General features: G+C 39.2%; 1 protein-coding gene across 1 annotated transcript; it reads left to right on the forward strand.

Annotated features, from left to right (window-relative positions):
- Nucleotides 1-1,689: 1,689 nt before the first annotated feature.
- On the forward strand, nucleotides 1,690-17,043 carry LOC136543516 (disease resistance protein Pik-2-like). The gene is made up of 3 exons (XM_066535940.1): nucleotides 1,690-2,856; nucleotides 3,597-4,020; nucleotides 16,490-17,043. Exons 1-3 carry the CDS (start codon nucleotides 1,792-1,794, stop codon nucleotides 17,041-17,043), a joined length of 2,043 nt encoding a protein of 680 aa, XP_066392037.1. The 5' UTR covers nucleotides 1,690-1,791.
- The last annotated feature ends 1,717 nt before the right edge of the window (nucleotides 17,044-18,760 follow it).

Below are 18,760 nucleotides of genomic sequence, written 5' to 3' on the forward strand. Positions count from 1 at the left end.
AACATGGTTATAAATATAGTTATAAGTCATGTGCATATCATTTGTTAAGAAACACCATGCCTTTTTGCACTTTTCCAAATACCTATTAATTTCTTTGTGCATCCACTATATATATATATATATATATATATATATATATATATATATATATATATATATATATATATATATATATGTGTGTGTGTGTGTGTGTGTGTGTGTGTGTGTGTGTGTGTGTGTGTGTGTGTGTGTGTGTGTGTGATGGAATTAAGTCATGCGAGTATGCAATGTACTCACGGTGTTGTCGTTAAGTTGTTTTTGTAGGTACTTCGACCAGAATAGCAGACCTTGGGACGGGCGTCTCCAAGATGAGCTGCACGTTATTCTGATCGAGTAGCACGAGTGACTCGGAGAGCTACTAGTTAGATTTTGGGCTTGTAAATAAAAGCTGTCAACTCTGATAAAGATATTTTGTTAATAAATTTGAGACTTTTTTTTTGTATGATGATTTTGATGTGCAACATGCTTGGTATTCGTCTCATGAGTGTAACCCAACCGTTAAAAAGATCCTGAAGTGGAGGTGCGGATGGCATCCTCCTGAGGGCCCGTGTCGGTCTAGACTGAGATAGGTTGGTCGAGAGGACGACACCTATGTCTGGTAGGCAGATATGGGACTAACCCCTCACATTCAGGGACTGCCCGTATACTTTACTCTTTTATTAATATTCAAGAACAATTAATTATATTCGTATCTGTAAAAAAATGGTTATCAGACTAGAAGCATCTGAATAATTTTGGTTGATTTGAGACTAAGATGTCTAAAGGACAATAACCATCATCCAAAAGGCGCTCAAGCAGTATAATATGTTCTTGAAAGCAACCAGTTGCTCGAGAGGCGCAAAACCATTCTTTTTATATTTTTTCGGATTGTCTTTGCTCTAACCGAATAAACTGTGTTTATATCTTTGATGCACACTTTTTTTTTAGAAAAAGGGAAACAATCTTGAGAGCAAAAAAAAGATGTTGGTTTTGTGGTACCTTGTACCTACCCCATTGATTTGTTTTGGACGACTTGCTAAGCTAGCGTTCTAACAAGGCAAGAAAAGGTTATGAGATATCAATGGTACTTCGTCTGGTCAGAAATATAAATCCACAGAAGTATAAATTATTTTTAGTATCTATAGAATTATATTATTTTTAGTATAAAAATGGTACCTACCCCATTGATTTATTTTGGACGACTTGCTAATCTCCAATGTATTATTACTTCGACTATCTAAGTATCTATAGAAGTATATTATTATTAGTATAAAAAGGTATATATTACGAAAGTATGCTTCATGAAAAATCCATTAACATGAACCTTATATTGTTCATCTATATGACCTTTTACATTAATGGTCAAAGCTTATTAAAGAGTTGGGTTGAGAACAAATCTAGATGTACTTATGTTTACAATAAGAGAAAGTAGATGGAAAAGTTTAATTAGTAACAACCTAAGGGTAAGGTTTGTGGACGTTTATAACAGTTATCATCAACCCGCGCCGTGTAGCTTCTGACACGTCGGGCCTACTTGTGTAGAGGGATCGGCCCCGCAGTCCCGCACAGTGTCGCATTGTACATATGGTCTTTTTCTTGTAATAATTGGGCTAATATTTGTAACAACCAAACTCCCACCCACCCACACACATGAAAACACAGAGTCTTGCAGCTCAGCACCCTTATATATCATTAGCTATCCGCGGCTGCTTGGTGTTGGGGATAGCAGCATATCCTCTTCCACAAATCAGAGTTTGTAAGGAGAGGAAAATCATGGAGGCGACCGCGATGAGCTTGGGCAAGGCTGTGCTGGGCGGAGCGCTCAGCTATGCCAAGTCCAAGGCCGCAGAGGAGGTCGTCCTACAGCTCGGTGTCGAGGACGACGTGGTCTTTATCACGGATGAGCTGCAGATGATGCAGTCCTTCCTGATGACGGCCGACGAGGAGCGAAGCGAGAGCAAGGTGCTCACAACCTGGCTGACGCAGGTCCGTGACCTGGCCTACAACGTGGAGGACAGTCTCATGGATTTCGGCCTCCACGGTCGGAAGAAGCCGATATGGGGGTGCATCCCCCGTAACTTGTCTGATCGACGTCGCATTGCCAAGGAGGTGAAGAAGCTAAGGGCTAAAGTTGAGGATGTAAGCAACAGAAACCTGCGCTACCGCCTCATCAAGGATGGGTCAAGCTCTAAGCCTGCTGGTGCGGCGGAGCAGGCTGCTTCTGATGGTGCAGCAATGTTTGGCATGGATCAAGCCATGATTGCTTCCGTAGAGCAGAAAAAATCCAAGGCAGACCTCCTCCAGCTGGTCACTAGCAAGGAGGTCGACCTTAGGGTGATGGCTGTGTGGGGAACAACTGGTGGTCCTGGGAAGACGGCCGCCATCCATGAAGTTTATGTTCACCCAAGTGTAACCTCAAAGTATGGATTCAGGGCATGGGTTAGGCTGATCCAACCTTTCAATCCAAAAGAGTTTATTCATAGCATGGTAAGGCAATCCTTTGAAAATTTTCATGATAAGCCTCAAGGGGGGGAAGAAGTAACAAATGTTGGGGCTAGTGTTCTTCTGAGGATGGAGAAGATGAATCAAAGTGATTTAGTGGATACTCTTACTGCACAGTTGAGTAGCAATAGCTATCTAATTGTAATAAATGACGTACGTACAGTAGAAGAGTGGCAGTGCATCAGAAGGTACTTCCCTGACAACAAGAAACAGAGCAGAGTCATAGTGTCGACTATGGAAGTTGAGGTTGCAAGTTTGTGCACAGAGCAACCATGCCAAATGTCCGAGCTAAAGCAGCTTCCGTATGACCAAACACTTTATCTGTTCCATAAGAAGGTAATTCTCCATCTGATAACTTCTTCCAGTTATTATTTTGTTTCCTTTTTATGCACGACTCGGGTTGTTGTTTTTGTTCCATTTCTGACTAAAGAACTCAGAGGAGCAGACCAACAGTTCCAGCGCATCAATTTTTGACGAAAACGAAGCAAAGCCTGGTGATTTAGGGGAGGGAAAATCAAATGTGAACCACCACCAGTTCACCAACAGTGAAAATCTCAATAACGTAAAACAGGAAACAAATCAATCACCTAACACAACTATGGTTATTATTTATTTATTTATTTCTGTCCTCATTTCCTCGATTCCTCATAGTTAATGGGTTTCAACTCAGCTGAAAATTTGTTTTATAAATTGCATGCACACATATTATATTTTCTTGCATGCATGATTGCTTTCGTGACGTGGTTTTCACCCTCAAATATTTTGTGTCATCTCAGATTTATGCTACAGATGAGCTGATCCTGGTAGTAAGCTTAAAGAATACTAAACAAACATTAAAAAGAATGTATTCTCAGATCTATTATATACATGCCTCCAAATGATATTATTTATTATTCTAATTGAAAATTTTATTGTGGAAGTTTTATTGGGGATATTTAAAATTATATACTTTTGTGGGCATATTATGCTTGCTGAAATGAAATGTGAATGTCAATATCCGAAAGATGGGTAGCTCGATGTGAAATTGTATAGACCACAAGTGAATAAATTTCTGAAACAAATGTTGTGTTCATCAGGTTATTCCTTTGTCGGAGTCTGAGGCCATCTGTGACCCAGCAACGCCTAGTAGTGAGATACATGAAGAATATCAACAACCAAAGAGTACAGGTGGAAATAATTTCTCTACCTCAACTGCCAGAAAAAAGTTTGATCACACTAGGACAATGGCACTGGATGATGATGTGCTTGTAGGGCGAAAAACAGAGAAATCCAAAGTGATTGATTTGATTGGTCAACCTACAGACATGCAAGGTTGTAAAGTTATATCCGTCTGGGGAATGGGAGGCCTTGGAAAAACAACTCTTATCCGAAGCATCTACCGTAGCCAACAACTTGGTGACTGGAAGCGTGCTTGGGTCACTGCTCTGCGTCCTTTCAACCCTGAAGTGCTCATCAGAACCATAGTTTTGCAACTACTAATAGACGATCCTGAAACAAAATGTAACACCCTAAATTTCGCTCTTTTTGAAACAGAGATAAATTGAGTTATTTATGAATTTTTGTGCTCATGAAATATAAAAAGATAATAATTTCTCATTAAATTAAATTTTATCATAAGGTAGCAACATGATTGAGCATACATGCCTTTGCATTGGAATTATTGAAATGTGTGGCTTTGTTTAAAATTTAAAATGGTTTGATCCAAACTTCAAAAGTTTCAAACTAAGTTTGAAAATATATTTGAAAATAGAATTAAAAAAAAACAAAAAGGGATCTCTCTCTCTCCCTCCTCCTCTCTCTGTTTTCGGCCTGGTGGCCTAGCCTTTGCACCGGCCCAGCTCTGCTCCCAATCTCAGCTGGCCCAGCTCGGCCTTCCCGTTTCTCACGCGAAAAGCCCAGTCCAGCTTGGCCCAGCACCACTCCCCCTCCACGCGCGGCCCACCCCAGCGAGTCGGCCCAGCCGCAGCAGCGGAAGCCCGCAAGCGCACCCCAGCCCTCTCTCTGTTTGGCTAACGCACCGGCCCACGTTTTTCTTCCACTGACGTGTGGGTCCCTTCTGTCAGCCTCACCCTTCCCTTTCTTCTACCTCCCGTCCTCGAGCAGGACTCTGCTCCCACCGACGAACCCGATCCGCCAAGGATTTCTTGCGTGAGGAGCACGTCTGGCGCCCCTATAAGTATTCCAAGACCTCCTCCGCGTTCCGTTCTTTCATCTACATGCCACCGTCCAAGCCCTAGCTCGCGCTGCTGCCCAATTGAATCTCGCCGAGGAGCCGAGCCCATCCGCCGAAGCCGCCGCGGCATCCTGCTATTTTTCCGTCAAATCGAGCAATCCACCGCTCATCTACGCGCGGTAGTGAACCTCCAAGCATCGTTTGTCCTCCCTTTACAGCTCTCTGTTTCTCACACGCCGACACCGAACTTTTGCAGGATTCGTACGCCGCACCACTCAGGCGCACACCATCTCCGTCTCGTCTCTGGCCGAGATAACCCTAGGTGAGCTCGCCTTGATCCCCACTTCCACCCCATGCTTTCCCCACGTCGAATCATGGACTCTAGGGCCCTCTTTGCGCTCGCCAGCAAGCTTCTCGCCGCCGTTAATGGCCGGCCACTGCACCGGCGACTGTTCCAGCGGACCGGATAAAGCCCCAATCAACCATAGTCGTCCGATCTGAGATCTATGGCTCAGATTGAAACATACTGGTTCGCTTGTATTTTTGCTAAAGAGCCCCTGCGCTTTTCTATTATCGAACCCGCGGTCCAAAGCGTAATCCTAGAATACGTTTTCTTCTTTTGAAAGCGTAGTTTGTTTCATAGTAGATTCAAAATACGTTTCCATCTATTTACAATTTTGCCACTAGTTTTCTTTAGGCCATAACTTTTTCGTTTTAACTCCATTTTGATCCATTCAACTTGCGTTAGGTTCGTAACTCTATAATCTACATGTTCATCCTACTATTAGATATGTTTTCAACTTTTAAAATTCAAGGTTAGATTTAATCTATTATTTTATTAAAGGAAATCTTGTTTAATTCATAACTTCTCCTTTTTAGCTCCGATTTGAGTCGTTCCAATTGCGTTAGATTCGTATCGATGTGATCTACATGCTAGTGTTGTTGTTTTTCATATAAAGTGACTTTATATATATGCTTAAATATTAATTTGATTAATATGCATGCAACTTGTTTTTATAAATAAAAGCAACATAATTATATGCAATGCTCTTTTGCAAATAAGTTTTAACATGACTAGTTGCTAACATAAATATGTTTCTAAATTATAATATGTTTAGTCTAAACACACATATCAAATTTGATTAGATGTTCTCACATGTCAGTTTGCATTTGCAAGTTAAAGTTGAATTGGCATAAATGATATCAAAATATTTATAAATAAAATATGATTAGCTTCAACTCCTTTTTGTTTTCAGTTTAAATGTGATTTTTCTAATCTGAATTAACAACTTTCTCATGATTTTGTTTAATTAAAACAAATCAAACATGTAGGCTTTTCTTTTCGTTGGTAATATAAAACTCCCGGTTGTCTTTTCTTTTAACCGTAGCTTTGTTCTAGTTGTTACTTGTGACGTTGTGTCTATGCTGACCAACGCTACGTGTTAGCAGTGATGTTTAACATGTTTCATATCTCAGATTTTTATAAGTTAAATGTTAATTTGTTTAATGCTTATGCAACTGGGTTTATAATTAAAAGCCACTTAGGTGAATACATCGGTCTTTCATAAATCACTATCAATATGATTAATATCGACATTAATACCTTTTGAATTTATAACATGCTTAGTTCAACTTCAAAACATGTTGCTTTTGTTTAATTTTGTCACATGTCCTTCAATCTTTCCAGTTAAATGTTTAAATGACTTAAATGATATGAGATATTTTTATAAATAAAATATAATTAGCTTTAACTCGACTCTTGAAACTGAATATGTTCTGAGTAACCTGAGTTGATACTACTCACATAGTTTTTTTATTAACGTGAATCAAGCTCATAGATGTTTCTTTTGTAATATATAAAATTGTTCTCTAGTCGTTTCTTCTTTATGATAGTTCCGTTACGTTTCTTGCGTTCTCTCGACCGTAGTAACGAGCTCTCTTTAGTACGTTGTTTTGTCTAGTGTGGTGTACTACTCTTAGTTGTCTCTATTTGTTTGCTTGTATATTGGTATGCTTGGTTGCTACAATCTGCGAGTAGAAGAAGAGTTGTCCGTAGGTGCTGGAGGCCGGAAGCTACAAAAGAGAAGACTTAAGAATTTCTATGAGCAGCTGCCTTGAGTGGAAAAAGTGTAAAAGGCAAGTATAGCATGGGATCATCTTTGTTTCCTATTCACCTTTAATAACTTAATCATATGCATGTGTCGCAACCGTAGTAATTTTCCTAGTTATTTGATATCTTGGATTCCTTGTTACCTATGGGATGTTGCATTGGGTAGTATGTTGCTAGTGCTCAACTAAAATCATGATCTTGTAACTTGACTAATGGTATATGCAATAAACACTAAAAGATGCTTTTTAGCAACATGGAACCAAGAGGGCTGGAGCATTGAGCTGTTATTATGGTGCTCTAGATTCATCCCCCTAAGGATTTATCTGTAAGTGATCATCTGGAACTTACAGTACAACTGTGAGGGCCACATGGCTCTGGCTTTAGCTCAGTAAAAGGACATTTTTTAGCTTGTTAGAGGTTACCTTTATGGCGCAAGAGGGGGGTGTTTCGGGTTGGATATAGTGCGACCACTGTCCGTTAGTGTATAGGTTGCGCGTTATTGTGCCTGTCGGAAAGGGGAGCCCTACATTCGCGTAGCGCAGAAACCTAGCGGCCCTAACTTGTTAGACAAACCTTTGAAAGGCTTCATAGTGAACCCTGCCGACCTTCCTGGGTAGTGGGTCAAGAGGCTAATCACCTCGGGCGAAAGGGTAAATCACGACTCACAGTGAAAGTGTACAACCTCTGCAGAGTGTAAAACTGGTATATTAGCAGTGCTCACGGTCACGAGCAGTCTTGGAACATTTACGGAATAGATGATGAATACTGATGATACTGATGATGAAGATGCTCAATAATGATTATTGTTTATGCTATTCATTATTCATGTTTAACTGATCATGTGTTTACATGGGTTTGTGATAAACTTGTTGCTACTGAATTGCTAAAATCATGACTCATTAAAAGCTAATCGCAGTTAAACCAGTCTCAGCCTTTTGAGCCTCATGAACCCCATGTTTTGCTTGCTGAGTACGATATTTACTTACGCTTGCTTTACTTTTCCATACTTTGAAAAAATCCCGGATCGGTACCAGATTGCTAGTGTCTAGAAGAGTTGGGTTTGTGATCAACCAGTGAGTTATCCCTGTGGAATTGGAATCTTCACCCGAAGATCAGAGTTGTCTTTCCGCTGTTTGTTGTTTAAGGTGATGTCCTTTATACTAAGTACGTTATATATTGAGCATTGTCTTTCGATATTACCCTTATTTGTAGCTATATGTGAGATTTGACTTCCTGAGCTCACATATGGTGCGTATCTGGTTTTGTTCTTAAAACCGGGTGCTACACAAAACAGGAAAGCAAAAACCTAGCAACAATAAGATTGGATGACTTAACAAAAAAGTTAATCCAGCTTCTAGAGAAGCATGAGTGTCTTGTCGTTCTCGATGACCTATCATCTACTGAAGAATGGAACTTGATTCAAGACCAACTGGCAAAGGCTAAACGGATCATAGTCACCACAAGAGAAAATAGTGTTGCCAAATATTGTTCGGGAGACATGAACACGCACCAACTACAAGTCCTGCAACAAGAGGAGGCACATGCCCTCTTTGTAAAGAAGGTATTTCTGAACTTATCAAATTTTCCTATTGAAATGAGTTTGCTTTGGCTATCAGCTCCACCGAGATACAGTATAATTTGCATGAGCATTATGGGTCGTCTACAAAACATACTTTCGTTTGTTTATTCATGTCATATAGTTCACTAATTACATAAAATGTGCTCTCATTAACTCTTTCATTTCTCAAGCCTGAAGTGGCTCTAACTATAGTGTAACTAGCTTTACACGCCCTCAAGACTGAATAGAAAATGGATTTTGTAAGATAAAGACTGCCTCTATTTATAGGTGTAGGCCTTTTTCTTTTTGCAATCTCCAATACAAGAGTTCGATTGTACTCGTCATTCTATTCATTTTCAAACAAAATATCCATTTGATATTCTGTAGTTGATATTGGGTTGTGCTAAATTTACAAATTACTATATATGGTTCATCATCTGTTTTCATATTTTTTCCCCTTTGTATCGCACCTGTTTAAATCTTCAATATATATTTAGTTGAAATTCTAGCTTAAATTTTGTCAGCTCTTGTTGCAGCCCATGTGTCGTGACAAAAAAGATTAGATTTTAATATTTAAAATTTAATCTGATTAGTTTCAACTTTTTACCCACATGATAATTTAGAACTCTTATTTTACTTTTATTATCTATCACTAATATTTTCTTAAAAATGGACTATACATCATACACTACACTACACTCTTAAATACTACAATTGCATAATCCATCATTTCAACATGCACCATGGCCATTAAGATTCTTAATTTCTCTAGCAAAGAATTATGTGCGTGTAGTATCTTTTATAAAAAAAACAATAGAGTGCTCACAACTAAACTGTGAATGTTGATTTGTTGTATAAAAAATGATAAAATTGTCAATGGTAAAAACTTCCATAATTTATCGTCATAGAGTAATAATATACTTTAAAATGAATTATTAATTAGTATATGGTTCATTAAGGAATAGTTTTCATGATTTCCAAACTATAGGAATATATATTTATCACTTAGATTTGTTTGCATGATGGCACAACACATATGTTCATTTTGAGTTAGTCTTTTATACACTATAAATAGCGGTTGATTGGGTAATTTAGTAGGACATATAGGTATACCTTTTGGCATTCCAATTTTTAATTTTAGATGTAAATTTAGTGATTTACATTATTATTTTTATGATGGCCGAATTAGGTAATTTATATACTGATTTAGGGGTGTTACTTTATGTTTTTTTCATAGATGTTTCTAATTTTTTGATAATTTCTATACTTATGTTTATTTCTAGCATGTCTCATAAAGATTAACATGTAGACTCAATTGGATGTTTCCAGTTAGTAATATTAAGATTGATTATATTTATTTTTTCTATTAATTGCAAATGAGTTGAAAATGCAAGTTCCCATGCCTCAAATTAAATTATAAAGTCCGGTTATATTTTACAGAGATTGACTACATTATTAAGTCTGAGTTTCATTTTTTGTTTATATTTTTTAGAGGTTCAACCAATGTATCTTCTTGTTTAATGTAAATGATTGCTTGTTCTTGGGCTTTTACTATGGTGAGATGGTGGGTTTATATTATAGGGGACTAATTTGGGTTGTTAGATTCATTTAAACAATGAGGGTGTAAAATTAGTAATAGGAAGATCTAAATTCAATGAATCAAAGATAGACCCTCTAATTTTTGGATATACAACTTATATATATCTAGGCAATTAAAAATAACTCTTTCACCTACCACCACCCTCCCTGATGCAGCCTCCCATCACCCTCATGCTTCACCCCCTCATTTTTTTTTCATCCACTAGCCCTTCAACTCATGCTTCTGCATGGGATAGAAACTTATATAAGATATAAGTATATTATAAATTCATGTTTAGTATCGACAACTAACCAAAATTACTTTTCTTTGCACTCTCTTTTTTGTTCATTTTCGAACGCGGTACCCATATACGTACACATTAATCACTACCCAATTCTGATTAACTTATCAATTACTCTATGTGTTTTCCATCCATATCCATGCTTTATCACTCTCTGCATGGCACTTCATGTGTCACTAATATGCATCTAGTTGAATCCTTAGCTTACATTAGGTGGCTCTTGTTGCAACCATGTCTTGTTATGTCCAGAATTTGGACCTTTGACTTTTAAATTTTGATCATATTAGTTGCTACAATTTTTTTTTATCTATAAATTAAGTTGAAACTCTTGTGCTCATTGTACCTTTTATATAGAACACTTGTACTAACCTTCTTTATTGCTCAACTTGTTGAATTTCCTCTATCAAGGAAATATATGTGTGTGTTTTAATAGAGAAAACGAGTACTTACACACACATAATGGTTCATCCAAAATGTGTACATTCATCAAAAGTTTCAACTTATATGGATTTATTATCATGGGTATTAATATAATTTTAAATAAGTTGTTAGCTAATGTCAAAGAAATATGCGTTGTTAATGGAATATTTCCATAAATGCAGGAAAAAAAGAACTGTATATTATTTTTCGGTGCTGCATGCATATATACTTGATGTACATGATTGCAGAACATGCATCTATCAGCGTAACTTAGATTCTTATGAGTTACAAGTGCAACTAAAACAAAATAAGTAATTATAAATTTAGTTGTATTGCAAAAGCTAAGTAAAAGTAAGAGATATAGCTCAATTCCTTGCATCTCCAATCAACTTTTTTTTGTTTAATACATTATCGACTCCTTTTTATTATCAAAATAACTATTTCTATTTCATCTCGACCTGGTTTCATGTTGACTCATAATCTAGCGCACAAAATTGATGCCACTTTGTTCCATTGTCGACTCTTACGAGTTATGGTTAATTGACTTTTGTATAATATATGTACATTTAAGGGTGATGTTTTAGTTTATTTTCAATGAGGCAGAAAGCAATATTTTCTTATGCAATTTACGGGGTTACTAAGATCATCTGTCATAAGGGCAGGATAGGTAATTTAGATGTAAATTTAGGGTTTAATTTATATTATATTTCATAATCATAGATGTGGATAATTTATTATCCAATTAGGGGTTACTTTATATTTTTTCATAATGGCAGAGGTGTGTGATTTTTCAAAGTACACAATAGATACATTGTTATTATTATCCATGTTGATTAGAGTTACTAAATCAATGGCCAGATCTTTCTCATTTTTGTGAAAATATGTGTGATTATTTTTTTTCTAGCACACCTCTTGAGGATTACATAGAAACCTCTAATTAGTAATAATAGTAAGATTGAAAGCCTGCTACCACACTGGCCGTGAGTGCTAGCATGATTTGGTACTCTATATGCATGGTGCTTCTACTGCAATTATGCCTCATGCCATCCACAAATAGTATCTGGCCATTTCTGCCACAGCAGCCAACGCTGGAAATTCACATTCGGCCAAGAAGGCAGTACAACAAAGATAGTTTGCGGACTACCCACTTCATTTACAAAGACAACACCTTTTTCCACTGCCTCTGTAAATCAACAGTGGGTCCAAGGACCCATGCTGCCTCTAAAAATCAATTTTCAGAATAGTTGTCCAAAAACATTCATAAATTTTTTCATAAGTTGAATGAAGATCAACCTTATATCAAAATTGTAGAGCTCGACATGATCTACAGTTTTGTAATTTACAGCCTTTTGGTTTGAAATTTTTTAGTGTGCCAAAAATTTGTTTGATTTTTGTGATTTTAAAATATAGAATTCAGATTTTTTTTTTAGAACATAAAGCTAACTATTGGTCAAACGATACCACGGAGTTTTGTATTTTGAGTTAACAATAAACACTTTTTCATTTCATGTATTTAAGCTTAAATATATTGTAGCACTTAGTTTTAAGAACAAAATCAGATACACACCATATGTGAGCCCAGAAAGTCAAATCTCACATATAGCTACAAATAAGGGTAATATCGATAGACAATGCTTAATATATAACGTACTTAATACAAAGAATATAACCTCAGATAGTAGACAGCGGAAAGACAACTCAAATCTTCAAGTGAAGACTCCAACTCCACAGGGACAACTGACTTGTTGATCACAAGCCTAATTCCTCCAAACTCTAGCAATCTGGTACCCATCCGGGATGTTCTAAAGATTTGAAAAGTAAAGCAAGCGTAAGTACATGTCGTACTCAGCAATATAACATGGGATTCATGAGGCTCAAGAGGTTGACACTGGTTTAATTGCAATTAGCTTTTAGTAAGTCATGTTTTTAGCAACTAAGTAGCTTCAAGTTTATTATAAGCCCATATAAACACATGATCACGTAAACATGAATAATGAATAGCATAAACAATTAACCGTAAGAGTTCCAAGGCCGCTCGTGACCGTGAGCATGGTTGTTATAACAGTTTTACACTCTGTAGAGGTTGTATACTTTCACCATGAGCCGTGATTTACACTTTCGCCCGAGGCGGCCAACCTCTTGACCCACTTCCAAGGAAGGTCGGCAGGGTTCACTATGAAGTCTTTCAAAGGTTCATCTAACAAGTGTAGCCTGCTAAGGATTCCGCATCAACCAGTAAGTTCCCTCCCCCAAGGTGTGACTAACAAAAAGATAATGAAACCAAAGTGCACTCCCTTGGCAGGGCGTGGGATCAAACCAATCGAAGCCCCTCTTGCGCCTTTTGGTAAGCTACTACAAGGTAGAAAAGGTCCTCATACTTTAACCAAAGCCAGAGCCATGTGGCACTCATGGTTGTACTGTAAGTCCTGGTTGACTACTTACAGATAAGTCCTTAAGGAGAGGAATGTAGAGCATCACAAAAACTATGCTCTAGCCCCCTTGTTCCTTGTTGCTAAAAAGCATCTTTTAATGTTTATTGCATATTCCATTAGTCAAGTTATAAGATCATGGTCTTTAATTGAGCGCTAGCATCATACTACCTAAATGCATAAACCTATAGGAATCAAGGTACAAGGTAACAAAGTACTAGGAAATCCTTAGTGGTAGTCAAGATAGACACATGCAATATCAATTATGTGATTAAAGATGTATAGGTCAACAAGGGTAATCCCATGCTATACTTGCCTTAAACTCTGATCGACTGGACATGATCATAAAGCACCACACAAGCATCCATACAATCATACATGAAGCAAACAATAGAACTAAATTAGAACAGTACACAAAACATATGAAACAACAAGTAAAAAGGTTTTAAAGATGTTCTGCAAGTTGCTATGAGCACACAGACGCAAAAAGCACAATAATCGGAGCTACGGTGCAAAACATGCAACTACCAAAAGATTTACTTTACCGAAAGATTTATTTTATAAAAGAGAACCGCGAGCCTCATTAATTTTAACTATATAAAAAGATATATAAGATATCTCAGAGAAATATCCAAATTGAATTTGGTCAAGTAAGATTTAAATAAAAAACTAAAACTGAATTAATCATATTTTATTTAGAAATCTAGTTGCATAATCATTATTCAAATTAGGATTTAAACCATGAAATTCTAGAGCTGGTGACATGGTAAATATTGTTACTAATGCGTAGATTATGTCGTTATGAATTTAACGCAACTTGAATGATCAAATCGGAGCTAAAACGGAGAAGATATGAATTAAACAAGATTTCCTTTAATAAAATAATAGATTAAATCGGAGCTAAAACGAAAAAGTTATGGCCTAAAGAAAACTAGGGGCAAAACTGTAAACATATGAAAACGTATTTTGAATCTAATCTGAAAGAACTACGTTTTCAAAAGAAGTAAACGTATTCCGTGAATATGCCATGGACTACAAGTTCAAATATCCAAAAGCCGAGGGGCTCTTTAGCAAATATGTCCGGCGAAGGGGTATCTTCTAATCTGGATCGTTGATCGCAGATCGGACGGATAGAAACGGAAGGGGAGATGGGGGTCGTCGGCGGTTGCTTCAGGCGGCGGCGCCATGGCTGGGGAGCTTGGCTCCTCGTCGGCGTTCGTCCAAGTGACGATTTCGGGCATCATTGGCCAAACCAAGGGCACGGAAGGGAAGAGCGGGTGACGACGAACTTGGCTAGGGGGTCGAGGACGGCCACGAAGGCATGGTGGCGAGTGCGGGCTCGATATGGTGGCTCAGGTCACCGGCATTGCTCTGGCGAGCCTATGAAGACGAAGTAGAGCAAGAGGGAGAGCAAGAGAGGTACCTACGGGTTCCTTGCCCTGAAGCGAAGCTCAGGAGGGGCTCGCATAGACGGCAAAACAACGGAGCGACAGACCGAAGCACGGCGGCGGTGGCTTAGAGTTGCGGAGGGATCCCGAGCGGGCGCTAGGGTTAGATGGAGAGGTGGTGCACGCGGCTATGTTATATAGGGGCATAGGCGTGGGCGTGGGGAGCACGCCAAATCCCCGAGTATTGGGACTCGGCGGTGTCCGACTCAAGCAGGGTCCTAGTCGGACCCGATGTACGAGAAGGCGCTGACATGTGGGTCCCACATGGCAGCAAAATAGAGAGGGAAAGAAGAGGGGTGCGCATGTGCTTCGGCTGGGCCGGAGTTGGGCCAGAGGGCGAGCGAGCTAGGCCTGCTGCCAACCGGAGAGAGGGAGAAGGGAGGAGTGGCCTGCGGGAACAGAGGGGAGAGGGAGAGGAGGGAGACACTCCATGCGTGGGCTTGCAAGCCGGCTGCTGGGCTCGGCCCGCTGTAGAGGGCCACTGGTGAGGGGAGTTGGGCCTGCGGGATAGGAGGGAAAGGGGAAGACCGAGCTGGGCCTGAGGGAAAGCTGGGCCTACGGTTGTGGAACAGGCCTTCAGGCCGAGAAAGGGAAAGAGGGAGAAGGCCACGGCCTAAAGAGAGAGGAGGAGGTTTTCTCGTTTTCTTTTCTGTTCTTTTATTTCAAAGCCTCTTTCAAATACGATTTTAAATCAATTTGAATTTGAATCAAAACCAACCAGTACAGAAACAAAAGTGCACCTGCATGAATGCACAACAATATTACTAACCTTATGATAAATTTTAATTTAATGAAAAAATTATTTTCCTATATTTTCATGAGCACAAAAATATAAAATTAAATTATTTTAGCTCTATTTCAAGAGAAGCAAACGTGTTTAAGGAGCACGTTGACCACGTTGAGAAGTACCTAAATAGCCCTGAAATGAGGGATCAAGCAGCACGTATCATTAAGAAGTGTCATGGACTTCCCCTTGCAATATGTACTATAGGTGGATTCCTAGCTACTAAGCCTAAAACTGCTATTGAATGGAGGAAGGTCAATGATCACATTAGGGTTGAATTGGACATCAATCCGGAACTTAGGAGTATAAAAACTGTTCTTATGAGGAGCTACGATGGTTTACCATACCATCTCAAGTCCACTTTCTTGTACATATCCATATTTCCAGAAGATTACAAAATTAAGCGAAAACGTTTGATTAGGAGATGGATTGCAGAGGGTTACTGTAGGGAAATGCATGGCATGACTGCAGAGGAAGTTGGTGACAAGTACTTTGATGAGCTTTTGGATAGGAGTATGATCTTGCTAGGGGAAGGGGCAATTCAATATGGTGGGACAGTAGATTCTTGTCAGCTTCATGATCTCATACGTGAAATATGCATATTGAAGGCTAGGGAGGAAAACCTTGCTTTTACTCTAGAGGAAGGGTGTTGTTTGAGCGATGCACAAGGTGCAATACGTCATCTTATCATAGGCAGCAACTGGAAAAGAGATAAAGATGTACTGGAGAGCATGGTGGACTTGTCGCATGTACGGTCATTGACCGTGTTTGGAGACTGGAAATCATTTTTTATTTCTAATAAGATGAGGTTTCTCAGAGTGCTCGATCTAGGCGACACCTTGGGGTTAAGAGATCATCATCTTGATCAAATTGGGCATCTCCTTCACCTGAGGTACCTTTCTATACGAGGATGTTGCAATATCTACTGCCTTCCTAGTTCTTTGGGAAATCTGAGACACCTCCAAACTCTGGATGGTAGAGGCACAAATATAGATAGATTTCCATCTACAATCACCAAGCTACGGAAGCTAGAACACCTTCTTGCATCGGATGATGGTTTGGAAGGAAGACAACAGGGTCAGGAAGATGTAATAATTCAACATCTCGGTGAACTTGGAGGATCATCATATTCTTTGCTACGTTTTATTAGTGCTGTTTTCCATATAGGTTACATTGCTGTCAATCCTATTCAGGATCACCCAATAGATGACCCTGGAGTTTCCTGCAGTGAATTAATGTCAGATGGCTCCAGAGGCGGTTCTTCGACATCATTGCTATACCACATCCGCATGTGTCTAGCACGGACCCTCTTTTGTGTGTCTGTTTGCCTCTTCTGCTGGAGGCCACAAGCTTTAGCTGATGGTTTGAACAGGCGAGATGTATTCAACATACAATCCGCCTTCTTTAATATTGTATTTAGGGGTGTTAAAGCTCCTAGAGGAATGAGAAAATTGAAGGCCCTGCACACAGTAGGAGTTATCAATGTTGCACGGAGCAAGACCACTCTGAAAGAGCTTACTCAGCTACGTAAGCTTGGCGTGGCTGGTGTCGACAGCAAATACAGCAAGAAGTTCTGGTCTGCCATTTCTGGTCACAAGCAACTCCGATCTTTGTCAGTGAAGGGTCATGGGTTAGATAGTTGTTTGGATGAGAATTTGTTGCCACCAATACACCTTGAGAGCCTCAAGCTGGAAGGCAAGCAAGCTAGTCAGAATAACTAAGTGGATGCATAAGCTTCGGAATCTATTGAAGTTGCAGCTGGAGGATACCCAAATTACTCGCAAAAAAAAAAAAAGGAGGATACCCAAATTGGGAAGTTGCCGCTGGAGGATACCCAAATTGACTCAGTTGTTCCCACACAATCTATTGGACAACTACCAAATCTAAAATTTTTAGATCTACGCTATGGGGCTTTTATAGAGGAGGATGTCCTTTTCCAGGGGCCGTCTTTCCCGAGTCTCATGGTACTGAAGCTCAAAGGACGTTGGTATGATACTAATAAAGTGCTAGTATTTGAAGAACGTGCAATGCCGAAGCTTGAGCTGATACATTCTGACAATTACGGGGCGAAGGAAATGCGCGGGCTAGAATTTCTCGCAAGCCTCAAGGAAATTCGGCTGGGTAGTAGAACCGGCAACAGATTGAAGAAAACATTGCAGAGCCAGCTCCAGGAGAAAGACCTAAAACATGTCAGTCTGAAGCTGTTGTAACAGATCCGGTCAGTGTCACACCCAATTTTAAGGATAAAATTGAATGCACTAAACTCATGTGTGCCCAGAGATCAGTCACACACATAAGCTGACAAATTATACAAAGTATCATCACAGTGTATCTTATATCACGATTAATAACATAACATAGTCTTATACAACACAGCGGAAAATAAAAGATAGCTCTCTCGTGGAAGCTCCAACACAGGGACGGTCAACTGGTTGACCACAAGCCTAATAGTCCTCAGGAAACTCCTCATACACGTTGTCATCTGTTACCCATCCGGGATTTTTATCCAAATATTGAAAGAAAACAAGCGTAAGTACTTCCCGTACTTAACAAGACAACATGGGGTTATGAAAGCTCAAAAGGATGACACTGGTTTACTGCAGTTAGCACTTTTAGTAAGTCAAGATTTTATTATCAAGTATTATCAAGTTATGCTTAAGCTCCCATTTAAACTCACATAATCAGATATCAGAATCATTTGCATCATATTATCATCGTATACCATCATAAATGAACAACAATAAGTAACCAATTATTCTGTGAGTTTTTCGGGCCGCTCGTGACCGTGAGCACGGCTGTTATAACAGTTTGTAACCCTCTGCAGAGGTGGTGCACATTCACCGCGAGTCGTGATTCCCATTTACCCGGGTTAATTACTCCCATATCACTGCCAAGGTGAGCGGGCAGGGTACACTATGAAGCCATTTCATAGGTTTCTCTAACAAGTTATGGCCGCTAGGTTTCCTTAGCAGGCAGATGTAGGAACCCCCTTTCCTATGGCACATATCAATCGCGGCTATATACACAGGAACAGAGGCAGTCCTATACCCAACGTGGCAAGCCCCTTTTACGCCATAAATGTAACCTCTAACAAGCTAGAAAATGTCCTATTACTGAGCTAAAGTCAGAGCCATATGACCCTCACGGTTGCACTGTCAGTCCCAGCTTTTGCCGACAGATAAGTCCTTATGGAGGGCCGAGAGCATCATGATCGAAAGTCATTCGCTTCTTCGTCCTATAATTCAGCTGTTTAAAAGCCAATTTTACCTTTTCGTTCTATAGAACCATTATTCATTATGTAAATCATGTGTAGTTACATTGAGCGCTAGCAAACTACCCATATGCATATAACCCATAGGAGATCAAGGAACAGGATAATCAAACACTAGGATGTCCTTACGGGTATCAAAATTAGACACATGCAAATGAGTAATTAAT

Source organism: Miscanthus floridulus, chromosome 3, assembly GCF_019320115.1.
Source record: "Miscanthus floridulus cultivar M001 chromosome 3, ASM1932011v1, whole genome shotgun sequence".
NCBI classification, from domain to species: domain Eukaryota; kingdom Viridiplantae; phylum Streptophyta; class Magnoliopsida; order Poales; family Poaceae; genus Miscanthus; species Miscanthus floridulus.

Bases quoted from the DNA above. Each gene is read 5' to 3' on its own strand.
- LOC136543516 (XM_066535940.1), top strand. From the start codon at position 1,792: ATGGAGGCGACCGCGATGAGCTTGGGCAAGGCTGTGCTGGGCGGAGCG. The intron at 2,857-3,596 runs GTAATTCTCCAT...TGTGTTCATCAG, and splicing joins TTTATCTGTTCCATAAGAAG to GTTATTCCTTTGTCGGAGTC. The intron at 4,021-16,489 runs GTAACACCCTAA...TTTTCCATATAG, and splicing joins AGACGATCCTGAAACAAAAT to GTTACATTGCTGTCAATCCT.